The 19,491-nt window shown below is 38.0% G+C and overlaps 1 protein-coding gene across 1 annotated transcript in view; it reads left to right on the forward strand.

Annotated features, from left to right (window-relative positions):
• LOC139730684 (ryanodine receptor 2-like) overlaps positions 1 to 19,491 on the forward strand; it is a gene marked incomplete at its 3' end in the record, with an annotated part of 149,952 nt that overhangs the window by 116,835 nt on the left and 13,626 nt on the right. The window contains exons 10-18 of the mRNA XM_071641541.1: positions 3,784 to 3,842; positions 9,655 to 9,752; positions 11,942 to 12,061; positions 13,190 to 13,234; positions 15,355 to 15,476; positions 16,214 to 16,338; positions 16,879 to 16,943; positions 17,648 to 17,783; positions 18,495 to 18,596. Coding sequence (XP_071497642.1) covers positions 3,784 to 3,842; positions 9,655 to 9,752; positions 11,942 to 12,061; positions 13,190 to 13,234; positions 15,355 to 15,476; positions 16,214 to 16,338; positions 16,879 to 16,943; positions 17,648 to 17,783; positions 18,495 to 18,596 — 872 coding nt within the window. The remainder of the gene's footprint in view (positions 1 to 3,783; positions 3,843 to 9,654; positions 9,753 to 11,941; positions 12,062 to 13,189; positions 13,235 to 15,354; positions 15,477 to 16,213; positions 16,339 to 16,878; positions 16,944 to 17,647; positions 17,784 to 18,494; positions 18,597 to 19,491) is intronic.

The raw sequence follows: 19,491 nt of genomic DNA on the forward strand, positions 1-19,491 counted from the left end.
TGACATTAGGCTGCAATATGTCAGTCAGTTGTGATCAAATCTTCGGGGAGACAATTAATTGGCTCACATTTAAATATTTGCCGGCAAAGATCTGATGTTAAATATTGGAGAGATATTTGCAAGAAACATCATGCTGTAAAGGGTTAACAGAATAAAGACAATATACATTTGTAGGTATTTCTGCCCTTATACTGTGTTGGGTACTGTGTTGGAATCATTTTTGAAAGCACCAGAAATATGAAATTGAATTTTATGCTTGTGAGCTTTCTGTCATTCTTTTCTTGCAAGATCATGCCCCCTTTTTTGGTGCATTTTGCTCATTTGTTTGCCAATCAAGAGTGTCTGTTTTGTTAATTTGTTTTGAAGGGAAAGAAAAAAAAGCATTTTATTAAGGGATGTAATTTCTTGGAAGTGGATATATCGTTTTTGTGAGGAGATGCCTTTTTTTTGTTCCTTTTAAGAAAAGAAATTGTAGGTTAATTAAGTGCAAATAACTACTGGATGCTTTCCAAAGGTTACTCATATTGGTCCCTGCACAAAACTATTCAGTATTTGCCATATATGTCAAGAAAGTTGATTTTATTGGATGGACTCAATACAAACTTTTGATTGTTTAAATAAAGCTTTTAGTAGTTAACTCAGAGCTTAGAGACTGGGTGTTGTTGTGTGATATTAATTGTGTCTTCTTTTTTTTGTGGATTACATTTGGAGGTGGTAAATACCTTCCCTGCAAGCTCTCCCAAATTTTGTCCTAATTAGAATTTTATGTTCGACAATTTGTCACATCCCTCTCTTCCCGGAATTTCCTGAATTTCACTTCTGTGCATCCTCCAGTTGCTTTTAGATGTATGCATACCATGAAAGTGGCTGTTTGATAAAATGAATTATGTTAAAGCATATTCATGCCGTGAATATTGCTTGACCTCCACATGTGTTTCTTGTGTTGGCCGGGTGCAGACATTAGTTCATATTGGGTTGGGATCTTGGGTGAGTTTACCTCTGCAGTGATCGCTGCCGTCTCAGGCACAAGGCCGTAGCTGTCTGGACCCATCATTAAGTGTGTCTGTGTACTTTGTCAATGAAGCTGCTGCAACTGTTTGGTCATGCAATATTCGATTTCTCTGTAACCGCTTCATGACAATGTCAGGGTTGAATCAGCGGTAATTACGCCTGACGCCCCCGGATCGTTGAACAGAGGGCAAACTCTTTGATGAGTGCTCAACCCATCAGATGTGATGAACATGAGAAGTGTAGGGGTTGACTGTCACTTCTGGACCGCCGCCGTCTCATCTTCCAACCAAGCTTACTGTCTAGTATACATCAGACAGACAGACAGTGCATATATGCATTATATCATGCATGGAGTATACTATGGGCATGATCAAAGTGACTCAAATATTACAAAATGCTTAAAACTAAATGAAAAAAAAAACAACCGTAAAATATTCATTACTGTGTAATCGTTTATGAGTTTTTTTTTCATTTTGTTTGTCTGTAGTTTTACTTATCATGTACCTGTGTGAGGTTTTATTGTGTCTCTCTTCATATTCTTGTGTAAAATTAATTGCTCCTTTCCCCCTCTGCTTGGCTTAGTCTATGCATCAACCTTCTAATCTGTACACTCGGCATTTAACCCATAACATGCTTTGTTCTCTGATGGCATGAATGCTGGAGTGCCTTCTTTGCCAGCTAGCACGAATGTTTCGAAACTGATTTTCCATGAATAAAGATTACTGTAGAACGAGGAATTTTCGCGTGCATTCTAATTTCGCGAATTTCGCGAGCGCCAAGATTCGCGAAATTAAAATGCACGCGAAAGTTCTTGTCTACACTATATGCATTGAATGCCAGTGGCAGTTCGCGAAAATTTCATGCCGCAAAAAAGGCCGTCGGCTCCAATTCGCGAAAAATTCATGCCGCAAATATATCATGTTTTACAGTACCTAATCCCTGTAATCCCTATGTCATCACCATTGCCTTCCTGTTGGACTGAGGCACAATTGCTATACAACTGTACCTGAGAGGGTTTTGCTGACTTCACAACTAGGGCAAGTGTGGAGGGTTTACTGAATGCTGGTGAAAATGTGCCTAGGCTTGTAAAGGGTTCAGGCACTGTTCAACAGTGTCTCCAATTTCAAACAGTTTTTAAGCCGCATGATCCAACGTGCTACCAGAGTCTCTGATATTGTGTAAATATGATGCTCTGAAAAATTGAGATTGAAAATAAATGCAACACTTGATTCAAATAAGTAAAAATCTTTGAGTGACCACATATACCATGTTCAACATTTCCCCATACACAGTAGAATATATAGAATAAATGTGACCCGCTACAACAAAATGGTCCTAAAGTCGCGCACGGTCGAAGCCGTGAAAATCGAGTTTGAAGTCAGAGCATCAAAATTGGTCAAAATTTACGATTTTCTGAATTTGACATATTATTAGAGTATGACATGTCTTCTATCATCTGTCGAAATTTTGAAGCAAAATGATGAAAGGAAAGACCAAAAATTAGCATTTTTCTGGGCCATGTTTTTTGGCGTTTCAAGGAAGCAGAAATTGGTTCGAACATTTGGATTGAGCGCCACAGATAGGCTCCGCCCCTAACAACGACCAGAGTGATCTCATTGGTCAGTTTGCTGCTTGCCGCTAACCGAAGCGTGAAGCTCGCACACTGCCCAGTCGACAGGTGCGTGCTGGCGGGGTGCGCTATGCCCAGCCACTTCTCCTGGCATCCTGGTCACTGATTGGTCGGTGAGGAGATCGCTGACGATGTGTTTGAATGAGCATTTCGGGGGTTGCTAGGGCTTACCTTCTATTGTCCGGAGGTGAATACTGACCTGCGTGTCCCTTGACCGTGATTGCGTCGTAAGGAAAACTTTTAGGGCGCTTTTCTCGAAACAGTGATTTCCCAGACGTCTCGACATGCTCTCTTTTAAACATCGATATCTCCGCAGCTGATTACTTTTATAAGATGTGTTATATATCAATTTAAAGCAGAAAGATTAGGAAATTGTGTCATGCCATTTTCAAATAATCGACCTCGCCCGACTTTAGGATCATTTTGTTGTAGCGGGTCACAAATGGTCTACCAACTTTCTAATATTTGTTTATAGATCTCTTTGTTTGAAGCATAGTTCTCAAAACATTCTTTTCCTGGAGTGGGTTTTTTCTATGCATTTGAAAATTAGTATACAACTCAGTCAGTAGGTCAGCAAAGTCCAAAATTTCTGAAATTTAGCATTGTCTTCAGAGGTAGCACAGTTTTCACACATATGTAGCAATATATCTTGTAAAACACTGTTATTGCTTCCCTCATAATGCTTACTGTAAAATCAGAAACATTTGCAGCATAAAACTTTTGCAAATTGGAGCCATCAGCCTTTTTCACCTCATGAAACTCTTGCGACTGGCATTTAATGCATTATGTGTACAGATCGACACCTTTGCGTGCATTTCACTCTCACAAATCTTGGCTCCTTGTGAAATTCACAAATTTTTCATGCTCGCGAACATTTCTTGTTTTAAGTACATTGATATTTCTAGATGGTCCTCTTTCAAAGAGGACCATTGGACAGTGATGGTCAAAGATTGAGAGCTCTTTAGTTTTTGTAATTACAGTAGTCCTCATTGTGCTGGAAGGGTAATTTACCTTTCATTCTTGACCTCGCATAAGTTTTTCTGTGCCTGATGCAGTCACAAACTGTTTCTGTCTCATCCTCCCCATATCACATGACTGACTTTTACTCTGGTTTTTGTCCTTCTTTTTTATCTGTCATGCAGGTGGAATGGTAGCTATGTGTCCTGGGGCCAACCATGCAGGATTCGCCATCTCACATCTGGTAAGCACATTCACCAGGGTAGCTCAGAAGAAATTTTGGTGGTGATGGTAGTGGTGGTAGTGATGGTAGCTGGGAGTGGGGTAGGGGTAGGGGGTGATGGGGGGGGGGGGGGAGGGGTTGGATGAGGAGAGAGGAGAAAGATGGCAGTGGAAATCTTGTGTGAGCATCTTGTGGTGCCAAGCTTATTACGCTATTGTCTTGGCTTTAGTCTGCCTGGCTCATGGAAAAAGCCAGTAACTCTGTCTCACACAGTCATGCACATCTTTGAGAGCACGCCCCTTGCCAGGCCTGTTGTTTAGATTTGTGTTAATCCTACTGTACATTGCTGAATATCTTGCGTAGAATGTACCTGATGATTTTTGTACCCGATGATTTGTTTGTTGACGTAATAACATTATTAAGATGATGGTGGTAATGATGATCACAATTGATGACAATTGTCAATAATGAAGTTGATGAAAGTGTTAACAATGATTACAGCGGAGATGAAATGAGAGCTGTCATTTGGAAAAGACTTGCCATTTACTGTAAAAGTGGATATTTTCGTGCAACTAATTTTTTGCGCTAGACCGGCGAAGAAGAGTTTCGTGTGTGTTTTTAATTACACATAATCAAGACATCATCTACTGGAACTTATGGCAAGCAAAAATATTCGCATGCTTTTATTTTTACACTAGTTTCTTGTTGTGCAAAATGCGTGAAAATTTCAACGCTGCGAAAATTTCCACTTTTTCAGTATTCACAGGAAGACAAAAAACACACTTAAAAAAAAAGAAAGGTGCTTTCTCTCTGGATCCTTTTCAGGAAGAGACATAAATGCTACCTAAGATTTATAGAAGAGGAGAGTGCTCAAAGCTCCCTTTAAGGAATGTTGAATCAGAGTCACACAACTGGCAGGGATAGATTTTAGGTTCTACTTGGGTAATTCAGATACATTAAATGATTTAGTGATCATGCTATTTTTGTAGATGTGTGCCAGCGTAATGTTTGCTGTACTCCAATGAAGATCTATCTGTATCAGAACCAGTCCTGTGCCAGTTAAACATCTGACAGTTAAAAAAAATTGATCAAGTTCAGCTTATATCCATGTTTGTGCTGTGGAGCTTGCCTTGCCTTCAAGAACTTTTGAACCTGTGGAATGATTTCACTCATTGTTGCAATGAAGACACATGAGAGTTTGTGTGATGACAACCAGTGACATTCTCATCATTCTTTGTAATTATTCTTTAATTGAAGTTAAACCAGGCCCTTAAATCCAACCTTTCCACCAGTCCGAGACAAATGCTGTCATTATAGTCTACTTAGTCTTTAATGAGGGACCTCCTTGTAGAAGACTAGTGACGCAGTGAGTCGGGCTGTATCAGACATATTTAGTCTGCGCTGATTGTGACGACGAGCAGCCTTGGCAGGCGGGGGAGTTTGCTTTTCATTTACGTAATGACGATGATGACATATCAATCATACTCTCTCCTCTATTCACGGTCTGATAACCCATACAACATACTCTTCCCCTGCACGTATTTAAGCGGACTAAAATCTGACAAATGTTGTCACCACCAGCAGCAGTTGCCGCGCATCGTCATCGGCATGAATCTAGTCTATTTGATTTCTGCACGGGTCAGTGTTTACCGCCTTAGTTTAGGGGGAAGATTAGAATTGACTTGTGAAGAGTAGTGAGTTGAATGTCATAGGTATTCATCTCTCTTCTTGTCTGTGCTGTTATCTGAATGCACAAAAGAAGTTGCCATGGGACTGCCTTGCAGCCTTGTTCTCAACCTGTCAAATCTGCAGACAGTTTTTTTGAAAAATGCAGGGCTCCTTTGATGTGATCACAAAGGTACTCATTGTATGATATCCCCGAGGACCAAATTTGTTTCAGAGTGCACCCTGAGGGGGAAAGGTACACATAAATATAGCTGTATCAATGATTTATGAGTTGGTAGCTCTTTTCTTTTTAAAGTTTAGAGGAATAGTTCTCTCTCTTGTAGGATGAAGAAGGTATTAGAGTGCCATGCTTTTGTGAAATGAAATTAAGTGGGGATGTAGACTTTATGGAACAATTTAAAGGGTGTGAATGCAAAGATACTGTCTTTATGTTAGGTCTGTACATCATGGTGGTACTTTAAATTTGCCTCCACTTGCTTTCTACCAGGCTTTGAAATATCTACTGCTGATGTGAAAAGATTAGCTTCTTACAAACCATTTGTAATGGTGTTTTTTATTCCTCTGCCAGCATAACTAAACACCATTTGAGGTATCCCAATGAAACTTGGCTTGTGCATGTGTGAGTTGGTGAAGGTGTGCCTATGAACTTTTGGGCACACATGCTCAAGGTCAAAGGTCATAGGTCAAGGTCAAATGCTCAAATTCCATTATTTTCTCCCATATCTATGCAATGCCTTGAGGTATTTTCTTGAAACTTAGTGTTTACGTGTAATACCAAATAAAAATTCTCTAGACAAAGTTTTGGGTCGTGAGGTCAAAGTTCAAAGGTCAAGTAAACATGTTAAAACTTCATTTTTTTCTCCTCCTTATCTTGGAAATGGTTCAAGGTAGCTTCATGACACTTAGTACATATGCATATACTGACTGGCAGTGATTATCATGGGTATTTTGGGGTCATGGGATCAAAAGTCAGGGGACAAAGGTCAAGGTCAACTCCCCAGAATTTCACTTTCTCCCTCATATTCTTGCAATCCCTGCAGGACAACTTAGGGTGTAGGCCTACATGTATTACACAATAGATTCTCTGGGAAGTTTTTGCCAATAAGGTCAATAAGTAAAAGTGCTAAATTTCACTTCTTTGTCCATATATATCTAGGAAGTGGCTCAAGGTATCATAATGAAACTTAGTACATATTTATGCATGTTCTGCCTGACAGTGATTCTCTTGGAATTTTAGGGTCAAAGGTCAATGGTCAAAGGCCAGGTTAAAATGCTAGCAATTTACTATTTAATACTGAAATTACACTTTTTCTCCATACCTCGAAAATTACTCAATGCATATAAAACTTATAAAAGGGCCAAAAGTCAAGTAAAAATCCTCAATACCCAAATACATGCCCTCTTACAAAATATAGCCATTCATCTGATTAAACCTAGTTCAAGGAAAGGGAACATTCAACACATTTGTGACAAACATGTCATTTTGATATTTTGCCAATTATGTTAAACTGTCATCACACATTATCAAGATGTACTGTAGACCTATTTGGAGAGTCAGCATTATGGCGGAGGCATACCAGTCACCATAGCGACATTTCTAGTTGTCTTTTTCTTTTCTTTTTTACGAGGGAATGTAATGCAAAATCCCTTGACAGATCTTCTACAGCTTGCAGTAACTCCTATTGTGTACTCCTTACTACAAGCTTGTTGATTTTATCATCATTTTAACCTAATGTCTAATTCATTCTTTCTCATATACTCTTATTATTTTATGCATTTTTTTAAAGGTCATGTGTTTAGCCTGCAGTGCAGTCTAGTTAATGTCAGATTAAGTACTTGTATATCCTAGGTAACAAAAAAAATAAACACTCTGCTGCCAAGAAGGATATTTCTATAAGAATTAAAGAAAATTTTCATTGTTTATTTTGGATTCATGAGTTTTATTTAAAAAAATAATGAGACTTGTGTCATTATTTTGCTTAAAATTTTTCACATGTGCAAAAAAAAAAATCTTTACTTTTAGGATCTCTTCAAGTTTGTTCTGTTTTTATTAGGTTTATAAATATGATAATGCATTTCCCTTGAAGACTGAAAAAAAGAAGATGGTAGTACCTTTGCTTAAAATTGCTGCATGTGAAGGTTGTTCTGTTTCCCTATAATGTCTTGAGATTATGTCCTGCAAGATATCAGTTCTCTCTCATGAATCCCCATGATCAAGTGAAATGTCTTCACGTAGGAAAAACAGAAAAAAAAAAAAAATATATATATATACTCACGTATCTGCAACCCTGCACAGGGCCCAACGAGGTTTGCGGGCAGGTAATCTCTGGGAGATTGGAAAATATCAAATTTACTTTTCCACATAATTCCTCCCAAATCTCAGTAATTGATAGGTTGAGATCTATATGGCCTTACCACTGGGAACAGATCAAATAAGACAGGTACACAGACACACACGCACAGACACACAAACACACAGACATTATATACAAGAATGACTCTGACATTATATCACTTGGAAGGACCATAGTGCCTTTTGCTGCCTGTTTGGACAATTTTGGGGATGAAAATTGTAACTCTCACTCATAATTTTGTCAGGGCTTTGCAATGCAACATTTCCAAGTGAAAGGAAATGATAAAAAGGTAAAGTTAGCCCAATAACCATGTCATTTTACTAAATTAGCAAACCCTAAAGGTAGAAAAGACATTTTAAAAGGTGATCTTGAATACAAGATAGTATAATAACTGCAGGATATATGTTTTAAATAGAACTAAGAAATAAACAAAGTTTTTAACATAGTCAGTTCTAGCTCTTACAAAATGATGATGTGTATGAAATCTCATAATCATTTGGATATAGATTTTGATGCTGGTTGTTTGTGTTGTTCTGAGTGTAATTTAACATTGCAATCCAGATCTTGGAGGAAGTAAAAGTATTTTCCCCCTTTTTATATTACCAGTGTCATTCTATGGTACTAGTAGTTCAATTTAAATATGTTCTACACCTTGGATTGCCACTTGTCAAAAACACACAAAGTTGCTTTCTTGCATTTTCCTTCCATCGTTTGCAAGTCCTGTGTCAGTTCTTGCACATCATTTTTCATCCCCTCTGTGCCATTTTACAAGTGCCGCACTCCTTGAGAAAGAGTGGGCACCAGAGGCCCGTTTTTCCCAGTGGCTCCCCCAATATCCACATGGGGAGAGCGGCCGGGCGTAAGCTGGGGACACCCTTAAGTGGCAACTCTGGTCGCAGTAGGAATCTATTGATTGATGTAACGCCACACTGTGTCGTAGCCAACAGCTTCAGTTGACTGCCCCTGCCATGCAAGCAAAGTTGTCAAGAGACAGGGGGGGGGGGGGGGGGAGCTGAAAAGGGATGGGGGGAGGGGCAAGATGGCAAGGGAATATGTATGGTGAAGCTATACAACCGAGTGTGTTAACATCCAGTGTTGATTCTAAACATGTCTGCAAAAATTACCATCTTTTTTTCTTTTTTTTTTATTAGAGCTGGTGAGAATACAAGAGGAGAGATAGGGAAGGGAAAGCAAAAATTGAGGAGAGGAGGAAAGAGAGATTTGTGGCTTGGTAAAATAAGGTTTTCACACTCAATCTTATGTCTTCGGCACAAACATATTGATAAGAAATCAAGTTCCTAGGAAAATACACATTTAGGAAAATGTGCTCTAGAATCTAGTTGCCATCAAGGATGCTGGACATAGCATGCAAACCATTAAGCTCAAATCAAGATACCTTTGCAGCATGCTCTAGAAAAGCTGAAAATGATGATATTGTAAAGTATTTCAGACTTTGAAATTTCTATTGAAGGTGATTGATATGTCAGTGTGTTGATTTTTTTTGACAAATATCAAGTTTCCTACTCATAGCCAAATTACCATATTTTGCAAGTTTCTGTGCTTTTGTGTCTGTGACTTTGTCAGAATAATCTGGCGATGAGGACACTTATGTAGACATACAGTTTCGTCTTGTTGTCCCTTTATCACACTTTTCCTCCATGTCTGTCGGCCCCTGTCTATATTAATCTGACCTTGTCTGCTAGTTCATCATCAGGAACCTAAGCTACCAAAGGGTTGATATAAATAGTATTCTTCTATCCACTTTCTCTTTTTTTTTTCATTCCCCTTTAAAGGGAAATATCTGGCAGTACGAGATAATGGTCATGTGTGCATTGTCCCCAGGAAGAAGGCTATCCTCGATGACACCATCTTCTCCTTCCAACAGTCCAGGGTAGGTCAAAAACATTCTTTTTTTCCTAATTCTGTGAAGTTTATGGGTAGTGATTTTGATGCAGTATGTATTTCATTTGCCTAGTTGCCTGAGCACTGTATCAAGAGGAGGCTAGTATACAAATTTGGTATGTGATTGTGCATTAGAATGAATCATCAGATATATTCACATCGGAGCACATTGGATATTCTTGACTGGTTGATAAGTGTTACCTAATTGATATCATCTCCTTTTTGGTGATTATGACTGTATTGATGATACTTGTACATGTATTTACTTTTATTAACCCATTTTACTTTGTTGAGATGCGTCTGGAATAGTAAAAGTTACTTGTTTATTCATGTTAATGGGTTCATACCGTAATGCTTGTTGATAGTTTCATGTATCGTCATTATTGTTAATAGGGTAAAAGGGATTACATGAAAAATTAATTTTGGCAGGCAAAAAAAGTTGTCTTCAATTTCTTGTTTTGTGAAATTGTACGCGCTACCTTATTACAGGGATACATGACAGCCACATGCAATGACAAGTATGGATAGTAATTTAAAAAACTCACTTAAATGCATCATGTCTGTCATACACATACACATGTCTGTTTGCACACATCACATGATCTTGATTTGCTCTTTGTCAACAGATTTAATGGAAACAAAAATAAATTCAGATTTTCAAGCTTGACAAATTCAAAGACAAACTAGGAAATAACGTACAGCTTTGTCATGTGTGTCTTACACTTTCTGCAAGCTTGATAGTGAGTTTCTTGTGACTCTGTACCAGAGGTCTTGCAGCCCAATTATTGTGCATTCGCTTCTTTAGTAGGCTTTGTTGGCATGGATGCATTGTTACCCCATAGGGTTTTAGTATACAATGTACCAATGTATTGGAGTTAACGTCAGCTCTTTAGCTGATGTTTAGAATGTGTGTGTCAGAAACAATGTCAAACAAACTTAACCAGAATTAACTGTGTTATATTGTGCCCTGCAAGAGAATTTTTTCAATTACTTTTCCCAGTAATTGAATGTTGCGTGACATTCAGTAAAGCTGGCCACTTGTCATTGGCAGGTTTCCTCAAAATTAAAATCAATGAAGGGCAATTTGTACCAATGAAGTGTAATCTTATTCGCTAACTGAGTTGTGTATTGACTTTTGTGTATGAAAGACTGTTGTTCACAGCAAATGGTTTCTGAATTCAGAAGGAAAATTGTTTGTAAAAAGGACGGACTGTGAGGAGGTAGAATATTAAACTACATCAACATCAGTATTAATGTGATTACTGTCACTACTATGATGCACATGGAGATTGTTGCTGAAGGAATTAATTCAGCCTTGCGATGTGTGCCATAGATACTCGCGACTGCAATTCGCCAATACTGTTTCACTCTCCATTTACATTTCCAGAGATAGTGTAATAAGGATGCCGGTCTTATAGTGTCTCAAGTGGATACATGAGCTCTCATGCAATTCTGTTTTGCTGCTATTTGCAAAATGCTCCATTTTGTTTTCAGTTTTTCATGGTCTCACTGAAAAAACTGCCTGAGGCTGAAGTGAATAGATACGGCAAAAGAAAACAAGGACACAACATAACTCAACTTGAAACTCAAACTCACTTCGAAGCTGTAATGTAATTGATTTCTTTTTTTTTTCCTTTTTTTTTTTGTCGCTTCACCATTTTGATGAGGGACATTTTAGGATATCTTTACTTTATGGATAAGTCCTATATGTTCATACCAAGTCCATCTACTGTTGTGATCCTTCTTTCAAGACCCCCCCCCAAAAAAAAATAAAAAAAATAAAAAATAAATAAATAAATTTAAAAAAAAATAAAATAAAAATGTAACCTAAGTTGAAATTACATTTTAAGCCTTTTTAGACTTTTGTTTGCACAGTTTACTTTTCTTAGATGCTGATTTGGCAATTCTGTCCATTCAATATGGATTAACCTCACTGAAACGATACAACCTCTGTTTGCTGATGTGTAAGTCACAAGGGGGAATCATTGCTTAAAGTTGCCGTACTTATTGTATAATACATGTATTACATAATATTTGTTATGCAAGAAAAGCAAATATATTGTAGACTGTTGGAAGTCTCTGTCTCAGACACGATAACAGTTGTTGGAAACTTGTAAAAAGCAGCCAGAGATCCACGAAGCCTTACTTTGCCAATATGTTTTGTTGGTGTTTTGCCAGGAGGATCTGGCTACCTACGACAGCAAGCAGGACCACGGGATGGGTAATGCAGACATCAAGTATGGCGATTCCACCGTGCTCATCCAACACATGAAGAGTGGTCACTGGCTATCTTACCAGGTCTGCCTAGGATGATTGCCATTGTGATGATGATGATGATGATGATGATGATGATGATGATGATTACGACAAGGATTATACTGATAACAGTGATGCACACAGTGACTTGTAATTATTTTGCTGAAGGAATTAATTCAACCATTAATCAATTCCAGTCACTTTTTTTTACAAAGATTTCATACCCATGGTGTACAAGTGTTTAATGTGTATTTATCGTCGTTGTTGTTTTATATGACTTTTGATATGTACGTCAAGTGGACCCCTTTGAAAATCAGCCGTGCTGAAAGGGCTATCCACCGTGTTGCTGGAAATTGCTGGAAATAAATCATGATGATGAAGTTGATGACAACGATTATACTGATGACGGTGACAATGATGATGATATTTCAGTGACAATAGCAATGATGATAATGATAATGAAGATGGTTATGGTAATGAAAATGATGGTGATGATGGTGATGATGATGATGATAATGATGATGATGATGATGATGATGATGATGATGATGTTATGCTTAGATGATCTCTGAGTGTATCCAAACCTCCTTCCATGTGAGATATGCTAAATACAGTTGTACAGTGTAGCTCTGATGAAAAAACTGCAGATCTGTTTCTATGGTTGTGTTTGTAGGAAATGAGTGCTGAGTGGAGTTGCATTCTGTTGTGATGTAACTATCACAGCTCCAGTTCACATTCTGTCATGTCAAGAGAGAGGAAGATGGCGATGTGTAAAGGGAGAGAGAATATTTAAAGATAGATTGATCGATGATAGATATAGAGAGAAATTCATAAGGGGTTGCAGTAGCGAGCCATAATAGACATGGATATGAAGCAATGTAGATGTCTTTTCCACATTTATAACATGTGTGTGCAATCATACAATATTGTCACTGTGCAGTTGCCCAATTGTTTGAAGCCAATAATGGTGCTAGTGCTAGTGCTAGTGTCAGTGTTAGTGCTAGTGTCTGTGCTAGCTCAACTTAAAGCTGTTGTTCGGGAGATCATGCCAGCACCAGCCCTAGCACCAAACTTGACATTACCTAATATACATTTAAGCACAATGTGTATGTAGTGATATGAAATCAGTCACAATAATGGTTCTTTTTTGGGGGGATAATTTTTCCACAGGTGGTAGAGAGTGTAGTGGGAGGAGGAAGATCGGCAGAAAGAAAGGTGAGATGGATTCTTAAATACATATTATGCTAGTATTTATCATTAACCAGTGTGCAAATATGTCATCATTCATGAATGAACATTTGTTGTGGTGTGTACAAACTATTTATGATATAAATCATAATTATCATAATACAAAGATATCTCTGCCTGATAGTTAAAGTTATGTATAGGACACAAATTTCACTTTGGGACAATCTGTGACTTTCTAAGATATTGATAGGAAATTTTAACTACTGCTCTAAACATTTGTTGAAACTGAGATAAAGTAAGCGTTATTGTGTCTAATGCCATTATCAGGCCTTGCTACATTCTTCAGTGCTAACCCAGCTAGTAGTATTGTGCTGCTGCATTGGTATGGTAGTTCCATTTGTTCATTTCCTTCCTGTACTGGCTGGTTTTAGGTTCCATATTGCTGAGTTGCCAACTGATATGTTTTAAGATGATTATTACTAGTTGGATTTCAAAAGTGAAAAAAGAAAGATTTTCATTTAAAACTATATTTTATCTAAAATCTTATTTAGTATGAGAAGTGTTTGCAATTTGCTTATCTTTCAGACCAGAGTATTTTCTTTTTATGCCTCCGCCACGAAGTGGTGCCGGAGGCATTATGTTTTCGGGTTGTCCGTCCGTCCGTACGTCCGTACGTACGTCCGTACGTCTGTACGTCCGTACGTCCGTACGTCCGTACGTCCGTCCGTCCGCTTTCGTTTACGCGATAACTTGAGTAATATTCACTGGAATTTTACCAAACTTGGTCAAAGTATGAAGTATGATGGGGCAATTATTTGATTAGATTTTGGGTGAAATCGGCTAAAGGTCAAAGGTCAAAGGTCAAGGTCAAATCATGAAATTGTATCTGTTTACGCGATAACTCGAGACTGGATGGAGTAAATTTCACCAAACTTTGTTGGAGGATGATGTATGATGGGACAATTACTTGATTAGTTTTTCAGTGAAATCGGACAGAGGTCAAAGGTCAAAGATCAAGGTCAAATCCTAAAATTTATCTGTTTACGTGATAACTCAAAACTGGATGAAGCAGCTTTCACCAAACTTGGTCCAAGGATGATGTATGATGGGACAATTAGTTGATATGATATTAGTGACATTGGCAAGAGGTCAAAGGTCAAAAGGTCAAGGTCAAATGCTACAAATGTTGCAATTTCCCCCGTATCTATGCAATGCCCAAAGGTATTTTCTTGAAACTTGGTGTGGACATGCACTACTGCGTAAAGATTCTCCAGAGAGAGTTTCATGTCATAAGGTCAAAGGTCAAAAGGTCAAAGATTAGGTGAAAATGTTGCAATATCACTTTTCTTGCAAATGGTTCAATGTATCTTCATGGAACTTGGTACATACGCATGTACTGACTGGCAGGGATTATCTAGGGAATTTAGGGGTCATGGGTCAATAGTCAGGGGTCAAAGGTCAAGGTCAACTCCTCAAAATTTTACTATTTCCCTCATATACTAGTATATGCAATGCTTGCATTATTAGTTTCAAAACTTATTACATGCATTACCTAATGGAGATTCTCTTGGAAATTTCCAGCCAGAAGGTCAAAGGTCAAAGGTTAAGGGTCAAAGGCCAGGTTTCAATGCCCCCCCCCCCCAAAAAAAAAAAAAAAAAATCCATTTTGTACCGTCATTACACTCTTTCTTCATATCTTGGAAATTACTCAATGCATAAACTTGTAAAAAGGTCTGTCAGAATTCAAGTAAAAATTCACAATTCCCCAAATATGTGTACCTGCACTCTTAGAAAATTAAAGCAAACCCAGTTCAAGACATTTCTGACAAACCTGTCATTTCAATATTTTGCCAGTTACGTGAAACTGTCATGGATCACACATTGTGAAGACATTGTACTATACGCCTATTGGGAGAATCATGCATTATGGCGGAGGCATCAGTCGCCATAGCGACATTTCTAGTTTAATTATGTAAAAGTTTTTATGTATTTTTTTGTACTGTGCATGAGTTTACTTGTGTATTTGTTTGTTTGTTTGTTTTAAAGGTTAGCTGCCTTGATAATGTATTCTTACTGGCATGTGGTAATCAGCATAATGTAAATTTTGAAGTCAAACGTGACAATCCTTCCCCCTTCACATTGGACAGGTTGTGATGCTTCCAGAAGGTCACATGGATGATGGTTTCTCCGTGGTGAGAGCGAGGGCAGAGGAGTCACGTTCAGCAGGCATCATCAGGAAGAGTACTTCTCTCTTCAACCAGTTCATTGAGTGAGTTTACCTCTCTAGGCCCAATGGATAGTGTGCTTATTGTCTACATGGGCAACCTCATTACCACAAAGTCTTCCATGTTTGGCTTTTTTCCCTCCAGACTTTTGTTGTCATTTTTTTACCACTGTTCATTTTGTTATATATCTGTTTCAACGTGGAGAAATCTGCAACAACTAACAGCTTTGTTTTTTCTGCAGAGCAGTGTGATTGAACACTATACATACTACAAAAAGCAAGGTGTTTACTTTATGTTGTCATAACTGGGGAATACTGAACAAAAATATATAAAAGAAATATAAAAAAGGACCAAACTTATGAGCACAATGAAGAATACAGTAGTTAGATATGTTTCCGTAAATGACAGACTCTGAATTCTATTGCAGACTACTTAGAAAATAACATTCTTCTATTTTATATTGTTTAAATTCCATCTGTTGCATAGCTGATGTGAGAATATTGGTCACAAAGATGTCAAGCTCTAAGAGTTCCTCTGTTTGATAGTTTTTGCGCCTAGAAACACTGTATTGAGCACATTACAAATGTAATGTATTATCATTACAGTGTATTATTATTAGACAAATGTATCATCGTTTGTAAGGACACACCAAGAGTTATTCCATAGCATATACATGTTCATCTCAGAAGTATAGATGTTACACCAGGCACTACTAATCTCACAAATGTTTCCTGTTTGGTGGACATCACCAAAGATTATGTGTCCATTTGATGTCTGGCAGGGCGCTGGACTCTCTGCGGTCCGAGGAGGATGACCAGCAGGCCTGGCGGAACTTTGACCTGGGCTCCGTGGTTGATCTACTGCAGGACCTCATCGACTATTTTGCTGAGCCAGAAGAAGACGAAGGTAGACACAATTTTTTCAAAGCTGGAAGGCCAAGATTCGATATTGATTCACAGCATCTATTATAGAGAGCATCCATTTCATAGAGAGCATCCATTTCAAAGTTACGCCATTCTTTTCTCCTTCACATTTTATTTCCAATTCCTCTTTCTGATTTAAGCATCAGATGATAGAAGATTTTTTTTCTCTCTCTCTTTCACTTTGTCATTTCTATCTTCTTCTTTTTTTTTTGGGGGGGGGGGAGGGGGATATTTTTCATACAGCATATATTCTAGCCATTGGAATAATAAAGATCAGGGAATAATGCACATGTTGCCACTATTCAATAAAAGTACAGTTGCAGCAGACAATGTATGTTTGATTGCATCTATTATTCAGTGTATTACCTGTAAGCATCATTTATGAATGTTTTAGAGAAAGAATTGTATTCTTCACTGATTACCTTTTCCTTTCTGTCTGTCTGTCTGTCCATATCTCTCTCTCTCCTTTCCTGTTTGTCTGTCTGTCCCTAATCCCATTTTATGCTCTCTATCTGCCTCCCAGATCATGAAGAGAAACAGAAAAAATTGAAAGCCTTAAGAAATCGACAGGATCTGTTTCATGAAGAGGTAAGACCTGTTGGTATACTGTAAAAGCTCACTATAATGGCAAGCCCTGTGTTGGTGTATTGTATAATCAATTGCTCTCCTCTTCACAATACCATATGGGAGTGTTAAATCTGTAATCAACTTGACTTATTCTTCATTATTACAGAAACATCAGTGTTATATTCTGTCAAATTAAATTATGGATTGATTTGCCTGCTTTCTCTTAATGAAGATATCCATGCTCCTCAAAAATATAAATTTTAATCAGGAGTACTAGACTGCATGTTTGCTAGCTAGATGAGTTGGTTGATGATCTGAGGGATCAGTTTATTGATTGACAGAACATCGTCAGATTGGTGCTGGGAACCATTGATGAAGTCAGCACCTGCTAGAATAAATTATCGATCGATTGATTAATTGATTGATGAATTGATGGGGGCATAGTCAACTGGTAATAAAAACCTTTGATAAGCTTAGAATATTGATTGATTTATTGATTGGTTGTTGGTTGATTGATTGATGGATGGATGGATGGATGGACGGATGGATGGATGGATGGATTGATTGATGGATGGATGGATTGATGGATTGATTGATTATGGTAATTTGGTACTGGAAACCATTGATGAGCTTAGCATCTTACAATCAGTAGGTGTTTGATTTTAATTGATTGATAAATTGACTTACTGACTGACTGACTGATTGATTAATTGATTGATTGACAGGGCATGGTCAAACTGGTGCTGGAAACCATTGACAAGCTGAGCATTTTCAAGAGTGGGCGGGACTTTGCTGCAATAGTTGGGGAGGATGCAGGGGACCTCTGGCAGGACATTGTAACCTTCCTCTACAAGCTGCTGGGTAAGTGGCAATGACGGGTAGATATGTGACTGTATAGTAGTACAGGTCTACTCAGAGAAATTCTCCCTCTCCCCTCTTCACTTATTATTATCAACACAACATGAAGGGGGAAAATAGTATTCCTTTGATCCTACAGTGGTTAAAGGCAGGAATTTATTCCAAGCTACATCTTTATTTTAAACTGATGCTTAGTGTTGCTCTGATAGCAACTCCAAATCGTTATCTACAAGATTAGGACCTTTGGCAATAAGCGAGTTTTCATGACAAAGTATGCTTGTAACAGAGGTATGTAGATTTTGGGTTAGATTTGGTTAAGGGATCCAGTCAAGGGCTAGATTTGTCATCTTTGATTAGATATTGTATTGACAGTTCAACCCCTGGGATATTCTTCAGAGCAGTGTGAAAATAACAGATAGCATGAGAATGATGTTTTGGCCAAATCTTGTTAACCCATATGTAACTTTTATTAAAACTAGAATGCTGGTAGTCGGCAAATTTTATTACAGTATTGTCCTCCTTGTCTTTTCCTCAGTAAACGCTGGGAATCGAATCCAGTAAAATTGGATTTCTTTAAGAAGGAATTCTGCATTTGCACAGTTGAATAATGAAGTAAATGGTATGCTAAAGAAAGAAAAATTTGTTTTGAATTCATGGTGATTAATCATCTTTGTTCCTCAATTTCTTTCTTCTTTTTTTTTTTCATCTCTGCAGCTGCCATGATCAGGCATAACCACAACAACTGTGCCTTATTTGCCCAGTCAGTCAGACTGGACTGGCTGATCAACAGACTGGAGAGCCAGCAGGCTTCTAGAGGTAAGCCAATACCCCCACTGGTGGCTGGAATGAGCGGTAAACAGTGTCAGGTGGTATCAGAGATGGACTGCATGTTTCACTCTAGGGACCAGACCCTTGTCAGTGTCTGCAGGCTTTATGAATATCTTTCCTCTTAAAGCTTATTCCTGATGAGCACTAGGCATTTTTGCTATGGAAATATTGCTGAATTTGAGCACCTACATATAAGTAGCTGGATTATATTGTGGAGATTGCCATGTAATGCAGAGAATTAAAGAAATAAAGCAATTTGTGCATAGTATTCAGAAATCCCCCAATTGAATAGCAACCTGCAAATCACACACTATAATAGTATCTTGATGAACAAGTTCCTTCAGGACATTTAGTTATCTCATTTTTATGATGAATATTCCTATAATGATCAGGTTACATGTATGTGAGTTAGAAAAAAAGTTTATAAACAACAGTTTATAAGTGTTTGTAACAGGAATGGGATGTGAGCCGTTCATTCAGGTTTGATGTACTGTAAAAGTGGAAATTTTTGCGGTGTTGAAATTTTCGCGCATTTCGCGCAACCAGAAGCTAGCGCGAAAATAAAAGCACGCGAATATTTTTGTGTGCCACATGTTCCAGTGGTTAATGTCTTGATTCCGCGAAATTAAAAATACGCGAAACTCTTCTTACCCGGCCAAGCGCGAAAAATTAGTCGCGCAAAAATATCCGCTTTTACAGTAATGCAGGCCTCCCAACCTTTCTGACTCTGGAGGAAATAATCAGAATTTTGACCATTTCCAGCTCTTGTTTTAATAAGAGTCTCATACTTTCCTTGATGATTTTTACCACACACTCCAATAGAAACTGCTTTTTATTTCCACCTTTTGAGCTAAATCACCCCTTTTTGTCAGTCAGAAAGGTT

The sequence above is a fragment of the Diadema antillarum genome, unplaced genomic scaffold, assembly GCF_040938485.1.
Source record: "Diadema antillarum isolate AM-2024a unplaced genomic scaffold, OU_Dant_1.0 seq00000326_RagTag, whole genome shotgun sequence".
NCBI classification, from domain to species: domain Eukaryota; kingdom Metazoa; phylum Echinodermata; class Echinoidea; order Diadematoida; family Diadematidae; genus Diadema; species Diadema antillarum.